General features: G+C 38.9%; 1 protein-coding gene across 1 annotated transcript in view; it reads left to right on the top strand.

The window, feature by feature from the left end:
• The first annotated feature begins 4,228 nt into the window (after positions 1-4,228).
• chrm4a (cholinergic receptor, muscarinic 4a) overlaps positions 4,229-12,164 on the top strand; it is a 105,010-nt gene continuing 97,074 nt past the window's right edge. Inside the window, exon 1 of the mRNA XM_039606380.1 lies at positions 4,229-4,749. Coding sequence (XP_039462314.1) covers positions 4,695-4,749 — 55 coding nt within the window. The 5' untranslated portion in view covers positions 4,229-4,694. The remainder of the gene's footprint in view (positions 4,750-12,164) is intronic.

Here is a 12,164-nt window from a genome sequence, read left to right as displayed (position 1 = left end):
CAGATCACCATTCCTTCTCGGTGTCTCAGATCCTCCTCTCTTTTTCTTTCCGTTCCTTCTCCCCCGGCTAACCACCATGGGGCGCAGGACTTTTTGTTGCTCTGCCCCCCATCTTTGGAACTCCTTCCTCCTGAGATAAGAAACATGACTTGCCTCCCTCTTTTTAAGTCCAGACTCAAAACTCACCTATTCACATTGGTCTATTCCACATAAATTTTTCCATCCTGCTACTTTAATTTATTTTATTTATTTGCTCAACGTTTTTATCCTTATTATTTTTTTAAATTGTTATGTTTGTTGTTGTTATTGCTTGTGTACAGTGTCCTTGAGTGTTTTGAAAGGCGCTGTCTTAAATAAAATGTATTGTTATTATTATTATTATTATTACTAATAATAATAATAACAACAACAATAATAATAATAATAATAATAATAATAAAATAATGCTGTTTTTGGAATAGAATGAGGGGAAGCCTTGTCATTTTCCTACTTTTGTGTACTGATGGTTTGTCCGTGTTTTGAAATGAAAAGTAAGTGAAAGTAATTGTCATTGCCTAAAAACTGTATCTTCAGCACCATGGACAGTTCACTGACTACCTAAAAGAAGAATGGGACATGTCAAAATGCTGAAAGAAAGAAATTAGGCAGGTTACACATGCTGAGTAAAATAAATAATATTTTACTCAGCATAAACTCATTACTTTACTTAATATTATCATTACTGCACCCTCGTGTGTTTGAATATCAAGAATGCTCTAATAAATCTGGGCAAGAGGTGACAGATGCTCCAGACCTCAGATGCACTTTTGAGCTTTTGTTTTGAGTCAGTGCTGAGGTTGGGATACAGTTCAGCTAAATTGCTGCTGTAGAAAAAACTAAGACCATACAGACCAGTGGTTTCTTTCACAGGCACAGTACTGTACTTTGGTCAAATGCTCCTTAATATCCACATCACCAAATATTGTGCCCATCTTTAAGTGGTTTTGGAGAGCCTGTTTCATATCCTCACTTCCATATTTAAACCCCAACAGTGTATGAAATTACTCCATCAAACTGAGCATTCCCTAATGTCTGTACTGAGTTCACAAGAGGGAGGAGAATATCTCTCTTGAACTGTTCAGTGTATGTTACCACCAGGGGAAAGTCTGCATTTTTAGACTCATATTAAAATTGGTGATTTGGTTTTCAGATTCATGTGGCAGAAGGGGAAGTGTCATCTTCAAGTCTTCTTCTATATTTCTATCATCACTTTGGGCCGATGAAAGATGGTGTTTTGTTTTGTTTTTTTCTGGATGAAATTCAGAGCATATCTTACCTCATGCTGTACCACATCAATTCTCACTTCTGGGCTCTGGGCAGACATATTGACATGTTGTACTGAATGACTACAGTTAGAAGGGATTTCCACGACATTATCTCCTGTTTTAGGCCTCTTACTGCAGAAATGGTTTCATTGTCATCTAAAAGTCTCTAATCTCATTGTCGATCATATAATTATATACACTCCCAGTCAAAAGTTTGGACACACCTTCTCATTTAATGGTTTTTCTTTATTTTTTTACGACCTTCTACATTGTAGATACAAACTGAAGACATTTAATATATGAAACAAGATATATGGAATTATGTAGCAAAGACAAAATTGATAAATAACTCTAAATATGTTTTATATTTTAGATTCCTGAAAGTAGCCACCTTTTGCTTTTGGACAATGCTGCAAGCCCTTGGCTCAGTGAGAATCATGATGAAATGCTTTTCACGTCACAGCTGTGCTCAGTGGAGACAGAGGAGACTGTGTGAATCAGGCTTTTATGGTCAAAGAGCTGTTAAGAAACCACAACTAAGGTAAAGCAACATGCAGAAGAGATTTGTTTGGGCCAAGAAACACAAGGAATGGGCATTAGACCAGTGGAAATCTGTGCTTTGGTCTGTGAGTCCAACTTTGAGATCTCTGGTTCCACCCACCGTGTCTTTGTGCAACGCAGAAAAGGTCAACGTATGGTCTCTACATGCATGGTTCCCACCATGAAGCATGGAGGAGGAGGTGTGATGTGATTTCAAAATTGAAGGCACACTGAACCAGCCTGGCTACCACAGCATCCTGCAGCAACATGCCATCCCATCCGGTTTGTGTGTAGTTGGATCATCATTTAATTTTCAACAGCAGGAGAGTGATGGAGTTCTGTGCCAGATGGCCTAGCCCATATGGAAAAGAAATAGTAAAAACTTATAAAAGACTTGCATAAGATGTGGCCTACTTCATATAGTGAATCATATAAGGCTTATATGATTTACTCATGAAAGTGGCCACTTTCTCATTACTTTCATATATTGTTTTAGTAAGTATCCAAAACATACGAGTTTCATTTATATAATTTTTCAAGGGATCTTATATCTGCTTTAACTCTTGTATGCTTTTCATACAAGTTTCACACAAGACAGATACAAACTTTATAAGATCTATACATATCTTTTCCATATGGGAGCCTCCACAGTCACCTGAAACAATGGTTTGGGATGAGGTGGACCACAGACTGAAGGCAAAAGAGCCAACAAGTGCTCAACATCTTTGGGAACTCCTTCAAGACTGTTGGAAAACCATTTCAGGTGATGACCTCGTGAAGTTCATCGACAGAATGCCAAAGCAGAATGCCAAAGTGCGCAAAGCAGTAAAGGGTGCAAATAGCAAAGGGTGGCTATTTTGAAGAATCCAAAATATGAGTTACTTCACACTTTTTTGTTTACCACAGAATTCCATATGTGTTCATTCATGGTTTTGATGCTTTCAGTGAGAATCTACTATGTAAATAGTCATGAAAATAAAGAAAAACCATTAAATGTGTCCAAACCTTTGACTGGCAGTGTATATATTTATATATAAGACTTATATAAGCACCTCAAAGAGACTCAAGCACTCCTCTGTAATTTTGGAACATCTACAATAATTAACTTTAGGCTGTGGCTGCTGCACAGCATGAGCAGTGTTTTTTTTGTTTTGTTTTGATTTTTTGTAGTTTTTCCCTTTATCACATGTCTGCCCTCTGCACTTCTTTGTCTCTTAGGCCTGTAAAATTCTCGCAAACAGTAGCTCCAAAGTGAGGAATTGTAATGACAAAGTGCAAGGTTTTGTTTTGCAAGGTAATAGAATATGGCAATAACTTCTTAATGATATCATCCCAGTGCTTTGTCCAGCATTTGCTGGTTCGTGGAAGGTACGTGTTATCATTTGCAGTCTCTGGCTTTGAAACATTAATATCCTTTAGCTGGAAGGGATCTAACATTACCATTTTATTAATAGAATATGCTCTAATGTGCTAACTTGGCTTACCAGAATACTGAAGTATTTCACTTGTAGCATTGTCATTTCCACGAGTTGCTAGTTCATCAAGCTGTAAAGCTTAGTCATCATTATTTTTCTTATTTCCACTCTTCTTGTGATTAGCAGTCCACCCCGGTTGTTCAGCTGAGATGCTCCGAACTGCTCAGAAAAAGGTGATGGAGCAGAGAAAGAGGCCACTTTTGGGGCACATGTTCTTTTGTTGTCTAATATTTTAGTTATTAATTTATTTCAACACCAGTAGGATATGTGTGTTTCATTTTTCTGTCACAATTAAAGCTACTTACTGTGCTGACAGTGACAGCTTAACATCAGTTGGGGCTCCTTTGAAGGATAGGACCTATTTCAGTTCAAATGAGTGAAATAAAGATAGCTAGTTGCTATAGCAAAGGGTTTATGGTAGTCTATGGTTTGGAGAGGTATTTTTTGCAAACGATTTTGACTTCTTGTGGAAGAAAACTGATAACATACCATTTGGTTTTTAGTTGCTTGTTATAGACAGCCTCATTTCTAAACTCTTTTTAGTTAGCTAAATGCATGAAAATGCATTACCCCACTCCTTTCTGCTCTTATCACAGCTCTCCTTTCTCTACTTTCCTATCTCCAGCTTTTGCAGACTTAATCACTAATTTAGTAAAAAATAAATAAATAAATAAATTTCGTGTTTTTGAATTAAAGTATTTCACATAGACTAGATAATATTAATCAGCTAATTCTCAGGAGTGACTTATTAGCATCCCTAAACTAAAATTTTGGTATAACAGCATTGTGAGTCAACGTTCAATGCCAAGTTATTTACGGGGATTGGCTGAAGGACATGACATCACAAGTCTTTTTCCCCGTCTCTCTTCCTCTCTCGCGCTCCTTCTTCACAGGCTGTGAAAGAACGAATCTCCGTGTGGTGCGCGCGAGAACGAGAGCCCTGTCGCTGAAGCTGAGCGGGCATGTTTTGGATTTCCGGAGATCAATGAGCGAAGCCTGGGATATGGATAGGTGTTAAGCCTAAGATAGTTGTTAATTTATTTCTGTCGCCATTATTATTATTATTATTATTATTATTATTATTATTATTATTATTGTTGTTGTTGTTGTTGTAATAAAAAGCATCCAGGGAGGGAAACTGCACTATTAAAACTGGTTAAAGAGAAAGCAGAACAGAAGCAGAAGGACCATAATGTGAACTGTGAGTGTGCTCGACGGAAAAGCGGAGCGGAGGATAACATTTTAGAAGGGCTACACAAGGGTGACAGTGGGTAGAAAACTTGGAGAAAGAAAAACAACGTGGACGAGAGCGAAAAGAGAAAAGAAGGGAGAGAAAAGTCTCGTCTTCGCTGTTGTCGGTTCAGCGCCATGAATCATGAGTAACGACAGTAACGGAGTTGGAGGGCTTCAGCCTCTCTGGAACATCAATGGTGAGTGATTTTTGGGAATATTTTTCTGCTTTGCCAATAAGCTTTGAGTATGTTCACTTGCGTGTGATGTTAAATGACTTACAGGACAGAAACTATATAGGTATATACATATAAATGTCATCAGTTGTGCAGTCCATTGTTTGTAAAGAAATATTGTCACAGCGGTTTATGCCTGACTGAAAAGGTGGGTGAAGTGAGGTTTTGGACGTCTTGGGCATAATTTAAATGGATTTTATACAGATACGAAGTAGTAGCCTTGTTTAAACAGCCAGAACAGTTAAATTATTCTCAATTTTATTTATACAGCGCCAAATCACAACATTCGCCTCAGGGCGCTTTATATGGTAAGGCAGACCCTACAATAATACAGTCCTTTGGTAAATGTTGAGAAAAATACGTATCAAAAATACAAGTCAGTGAATCAACGTACAATGACAAGTATGTTGTTTTGGATTTATGAATGAACAAAAATGAAAACATTTTAATAATTAATAGAACATTGTAAAATTCCACGATTAACATACACACACTGTTAAAGATGGACACACTGTGCGACTGAACTGCAGTAAATAAATAAGAGCTGTATTTACGCTTTCATATTTTTCTATTATCAGTAATATGCCCACTCAACTAATAAAATATGCTTTGATCAGCAGGTAAGTGATTTAATATTCACATGAACATCCTTGGGGGGGTAGGTGGGAGGTTAGATTTAATGAAATGCTGTTATCAGATTCATATCCACAAGCACTCTTTCCTGAGTGCTTATGCTGCTATATATTGTATGTACAGAACAGCATGTCAAATGCTGAAATATAATAAGACAATTGACAGCTTTTAGTTCCTGATAAAACATCAGGGGGTCGATGTAACAACCCCCCTCTTGGTAAATGGCCTGTATTTGTATAGCGCTTTACTAGTCCTGCCTAGGGACTCCAAAGACATCCAGTCATCCACCCATTCACACACAGGTGGAGGCAAGCTACAGTTGTAGCCACAGTTCCCCTGGGGCAGGCTGATAGAAGCGAGGCTGCCATATCGCAGGCATATCGCATGGGCGACCGTGGCTCAGGGGGTTGGGAAGGGCACCTGTAACCGGAAGGTCGCCGGTTCGATCCCCGGCCTCTCTGTCCTGGTCGTTGTGTCCTTGGGCAAGACACTTTACCCTACCGCCTACTGGTGTTGGCCAGAGAGGCCGATGGCGCGATATGGCAGCCTCGCTTCTGTCAGTCTGCCCCAGGGCAGCTGTGGCTACAACCGTAGCTGCCTCCACCAGTGTGTGAATGTGAGAGTGAATGAATAATGTCATTGTAAAGCGCTTTGGGTGCGCTTGAAAAGCGCTATATAAATCCAATGCATTATTATTATCGCGCCATCGGCCCTTCTGGCCAACACCAGTAGGCGGTAGGTGAAGTGTCTTTCCCAAGGACACAACGACCGAGACTGTCCAAGCCGGGGCTCGAACCAGCAACTTTCCGATTACAAGGCGAACTCCCAACTCTTGAGCCACAATCGCCCTCTTCACCATTTATTCCCATTTATCCCATCAACTTCCTCCGTCAGTAAGTTATCTGATCTTCTCCTCCTTTTTGCTTCTCATATCTTCTCTCTTTCCTGATCTGTCCTATTTACCCTGTACAGAGGGAGGAAATGTGTTTTAAAGCAGTCTTTGTTCTGTGTATATGCATGTACATTGTATTTGACAATGTATAAAACTAACTAGAATATGTCTGTATATGTGTACATGTAGCCATGTACAAAGGTGGCGGTGGCTCATATAACAGAAGCATGTTATCTGTTAATTGCTGGGTTGGCTGTTCGCTTCCTGGCATCTCCTAGTGCCAGTTGCCCTTGGGCAAGATACTAAAGCCCAGGTTGCTCATGACTGCAAACATTTTGTGTAAAGTAAAGTGCTTTTATGACCTACTTAAGGTTCTATGTAAGCAGAAACCATGTGCGTAAAGTGGAGAAAAATCTTTGTGTTTTTCACCAATGGTACAGAATGTTTATTGCTTTGATGTGTCTACTGCTTAAGCGATTAACAAAGAAAGCTTTTGTTTTTATGCTTTTGTAGTTGTATGGATTAGGGTGAAAACACCTATGTTATTCTGACAGGCTATTATGCAGTGAGGGAAAATGTTACCAGTGTTACAATTCACAACATGTTCAGATACACAGTAGAAAACACAATGTCTTATCTCCTTGGATAAAGCTGAGTACCGTTACATATTGACAAGCATGTGTGCTAAAGAAAACAAAAACTGAACAAATAAATACAGTATGTTGTTTTCACACCACTGTGTTTATTGTTTGCACCCTTCCTGATTTCCTATTTTTTTGTATATTTGTATATTTTGAAATATATTTATATATTTTAGATCAACAAACAAATTTAAATATTAGATAACACAAGTAAACACAAAATGCAGTTTCTAAATGGTGTTTATGATCAGGGGGAAAACAATCCAAACCTACATGGCCCTGTGTGAATAAGTGATTGCTCCCTAAACCTAATAAGTAGTTGGGCCACCCTTAGCAGCAACAGCCACAATGAAGTGTTTGCAATAACTGGCAATGAGTTCTTTACAACACGGTGGAGGAATCTTTGCAGAATTGTTGTAAATCAGCCACATTGGAGAGTTTTCAAGAATGAAATGCCTTTTTAAGATCCTGCAACAGCATCTAAGTCAGATTCAGGTCAGGACTGTAACTAGGCCACTCTAAGAGGTGGACCCCAAAAAGTTGATTCTGTTCATGTGGACGTGGGGGGAAAACATTTCGTCACTTCATCAGTGTCAGCTGATTGCAGGTTTCCCCAACCCCAACCAAGTCACTTGGATGAGTAACAAAACGTTTCTCCCACTGAAAATGCTACGTTCAGATGGACAGCATCAACTTTTGGGGATTTCCTTACCTGGGTGATTGACCATGCATTAAGATATTCAGAGGTGGTGGTGCTGGTGTGCTTCAGATTTAGGGCTGCACGATATTAGGAAAACCTGCGATGTGCGATAACTGTGATCAATATTGCGATAACGATATGACTTGCGATAAAATAAATAGCAAAAAAACCCCAAAACGAATACATAATTTCCGTTTTACTGCAACAGTTTTATTTAAAGAAAGCTGCTGTATTAGCAGTGTAACAACAAAGTGCACTTTAACATTGAAACATTGCCCCCATAAAAAAAATTTCTGAGGCTTGAATTCTGAAAGACATCCTTCCCGGTCTCTATAATTAGTTTTAAATAAACATAACTTAAATTATACTGCAAATGATCTCAATGCAGTTGTTCATCATTTTACCACTCACCAAGTAGTTATGATGTAAGTCAAAACTGGAGAGGAAACTTTACTGTAGTGCTTGTGCAGTTTTCAGCTTGGCTCAGTTCAAACATGACGGTCTTGCAGCATGTTTCGTACATTTGTGGAATGGCGACATGGGAAAAGTAGTTTCGTGAGGGGATGCGGTATCTCCGGTCCACTGTTAGTATCAGACTGGTGAAGCCCTCTCTGCTAACTGTATTTATAGGCATCATGTCTTTAGCCAAAAAATGTGTAATGGCCTCTGTTATTTCTTTGTAGCGCTTCGACGTTTTCTCATAAGGAGTTCCACTTGAAAAACTCGGATACAGAGACGGCTGTTGGACTGCTGTTTTTTAGCCACGAGTTCATAGTCAGTAGCGTTCTCGTCATGCGTCTCGCTCTCAGCCATTACAACTCTGACTCGTTGCTGCAGCATTGTTCAGGCGGGACTCTAATCCATTTGATTGGTTAATGCCGTGAAGGGCTCTATTCGACTGGTCAAATGTGTAAAGGGGTTTCTTTGATTGGTAAATTCTTTAAAGCACGTGTGTAAACATTTTAAGGTACCCAATTATCGCAGTTTACGCAGTCTTTTGCGATGGGCCCATCGCACAGGCTGATATCGCGATGACAATAAATTTTTGATTCATTGTGCAGGCCTATTCAGATTATTGTCCTGCTGCAGAACCCAAATGCATTTCAACTGATGGCTGGACATTGTCCTTAAGGATGTTTTGGTAGACAGCAGAATTCGTGTTTCCGTTTACCACAGAAACTCTTCCAGGTCCTGACGTGGCAAAACAGCCCCAGGCCATCACACTACAACCACCATCTTTTACTGTTGGTATGATGTTTCTTTTCTGAAATGCTATGTTAGAGTTACGCCAGATGTAATGGGACTCAAACCTTCCAGAAAGTTCAGCTTTTGTCTGGCCAGTCTATAGAATATTTCCCCAAAAGTCTTGGGGATCATCAAGATGGGTTTTTTTTGGCAAATGTGAGATGAGATCAGCAGTGGATTTCTCTTTAAGCTGTTCCATAGTAGCCATTTTTGCCCAGTCTCTTTCTTATTGTTGAATCGTGAACTCTGACCTTTACTGAGACATGTGAAGCCTGCAGTTCTTTAATGTTGTTCTTGGGTTCTTTTGTGACCTCCTGCATAAGTTATCGATGTGCTCTTAGAGTTATTTTTTGGATGGCTGGTCACTCCTGGGAAGATTCACCACTGTTCCATGTTTTTGCCATTTGTGGATAATGGCTCTCACCGTGGTTCAGTGAGAGAGCCAGTGGGGCTCAACAGGTCTGCCAGTAGTCAGGCCTGAGTGTGTTTAGTGAAACTGAACTCAGCTTTCCAAAGAATGTGGCTTTAATTAATGAAATCATCACTTAAAAATGCATTTTGTATTTACTTAGATTATCTTTGTCTAATATTAAAATGTGTTTGATGATCTGAAACATGTAGATATGATAAATATGGAAAACACTAGGAAATCAGGAAGGGGCAAACACTTTTTCACATACATTATGTAAAATGTATTAAGTAAATACATTTTACATAATAAAATATGTTGAAATTGAAAAAAAAAACTTATGTGAGACAATAAGGTGGTTTGTGTAAGTGTAGTGTGTGCTTTTGTGAAATTACCTGAAATATGAGCATACTCAGCCATACACAGCAGTGACAGAAGAAGTCAATTTTCTCCTAACTTAGTAATCAAGCTAAAATGACATTACTTTAGTAAATAAAGCTGATGCCTTGAGGCAACTGTGAGAAGCTAAAGAAATAGAAACAACTCAGGTTTAGTATCCTGTATAATCAGGTAAAAGAAAACACAATTTATGATAAATGAAAGCAGTAAAATGTATTTTTGAAGAACTAAAAGTAAGTGGGAAAACACCTTTTATAGTTTAATGTAATAAATGATCTGAAAATATAGGCCTTTGAAATAGCACCATAACAGCAACCCCAAATTTCCATGAGATTTCCATCAGTAATGGGGGACATTTAAAAGTTGATGTGTACTGTAAGCCGACGCATATGGATCAGTAATTAAGGTTTGACTCTCACCATCCACTGGAGCAACTGATGGGTGTCATCAGGACGCTACAACACAGAGCGAACACCATCCCCACAGACACAGTGGCCAGAGAAGCAGAAGAACAGCCCATCAAGAAGGCCCTGAGTAAATGTGGTTATCCCAGCTGAATGTTTGTCAAAGCTGGGAAGAAAGGTCCAGGTGATCCGGGAGAGAAGAAGGAAAACTGCTGCCAAAGCGGTCTGCTGCTGCAGTCAGCTGAGACTGAAGAAGTCACCTGGATGAGTGATGAAACTTTTCTCCCACTGAAGACATTACGTCCAGATGAGCAGAATTAAGTTTATGGGAAGAAATACCAGTAATCTAAGATCTGCAATTCCACATGAGAAGCTAGATAAGCTTATACTGTACATGATCTTAATATTGATTTGTCTAATGCACTTTTCTCCTCATTTAGTGAATCAGCATCAAAGCTTTCTTTACATATTACACAATTTTGATATTTAATTACCCCGAGCAGTGCTTTTTACTTTAACTTTATCCCTTGTTTTGTTATTCTTTTCGTTTGTGTATTTATTTCTATATATTGGGGTTTGTTTGTTTTTTTAATGAAGATCATATCGTCTAAAATGTCATACTCTAAATGATCATACTCTAAAATGTCATAGTATGTATTTCCAAATTTGTTCTTGGGTATAAAACATTGATCTCATCTCCTAAAACTGGTCAGTGAGCAGTGATACTTATCCTTTGACTAAACAATACAAACAAGTACTAACTGAGAAAAGACGCTTATAGGCCTACTAGATCATTGCTCATGTTTATGTGAGAAGCTCTCTAAAAATTGGAATGTGGAAAGCTTCATCATTCATAGAAGCTGAAATCACTCCACTTCTATTAAATTAGTTTACCAGCGTTATCTACCAGAGCTGGAAGTGAGTGTGTGGAAATTAACCTACTGTAGGGGATATGGCACTGAATAGAATTATAAAGCACCACATGAATAACAATAAATGTAATTATATGTAAGGAAAATATTATTATTTTTATGATGAAATGCAGCAATATGCAGAATTATACAACTTAACCAGTCTAAACAGCACACAGCAACTCATAGTCAGGCTAATGAATACAGGGAGTGCAGAATTATTAGGCAAGTTGTATTTTTGAGGAATAATTTTATTATTGAACAACAACCATGTTCTCAATGAACCCAAAAAACACATTAATATCAAAGCTGAATGTTTTTGGAAGTAGTTTTTAGTTTGTTTTTAGTTTTAGCTATTTTAGGGGGATATCTGTGTGTGCAGGTGACTATTACTGTGCATAATTATTAGGCAACTTAACAAAAAACAAATATATACCCATTTCAATTATTTATTTTTACCAGTGAAACCAATATAACATCTCCACATTCACAAATATACATTTCTGACATTCAAAAACAAAACAAAAACAAATCAGCGACCAATATAGCCACCTTTCTTTGCAAGGACACTCAAAAGCCTGCCATCCATGGATTCTGTCAGTGTTTTGATCTGTTCACCATCAACATTGCGTGCAGCAGCGACCACAGCCTCCCAGACACTGTTCAGAGAGGTGTACTGTTTTCCCTCCTTGTAAATCTCACATTTGATGATGGACCACAGGTTCTCAATGGGGTTCAGATCAGGTGAACAAGGAGGCCATGTCATTAGTTTTTCTTCTTTTATACCCTTTCTTGCCAGCCACGCTGTGGAGTACTTGGACGCGTGTGATGGAGCATTGTCCTGCATGAAAATCATGTTTTTCTTGAAGGATGCAGACTTCTTCCTGTACCACTGCTTGAAGAAGGTGTCTTCCAGAAACTGGCAGTAGGACTGGGAGTTGAGCTTGACTCCATCCTCAACCCGAAAAGGCCCCACAAGCTCATCTTTGATGATACCAGCCCAAACCAGTACTCCACCTCCACCTTGCTGGCGTCTGAGTCGGACTGGAGCTCTCTGCCCTTTACCAATCCAGCCACGGGCCCATCCATCTGGCCCATCAAGACTCACTCTCATTTCATCAGTCCATAAAACCTTAGAAAAATCA

This window comes from Oreochromis aureus, linkage group 23 (genome assembly GCF_013358895.1).
Source record: "Oreochromis aureus strain Israel breed Guangdong linkage group 23, ZZ_aureus, whole genome shotgun sequence".
Lineage (NCBI taxonomy): Eukaryota > Metazoa > Chordata > Actinopteri > Cichliformes > Cichlidae > Oreochromis > Oreochromis aureus.
This window is presented reverse-complemented; position numbering and strand designations above follow the sequence as displayed.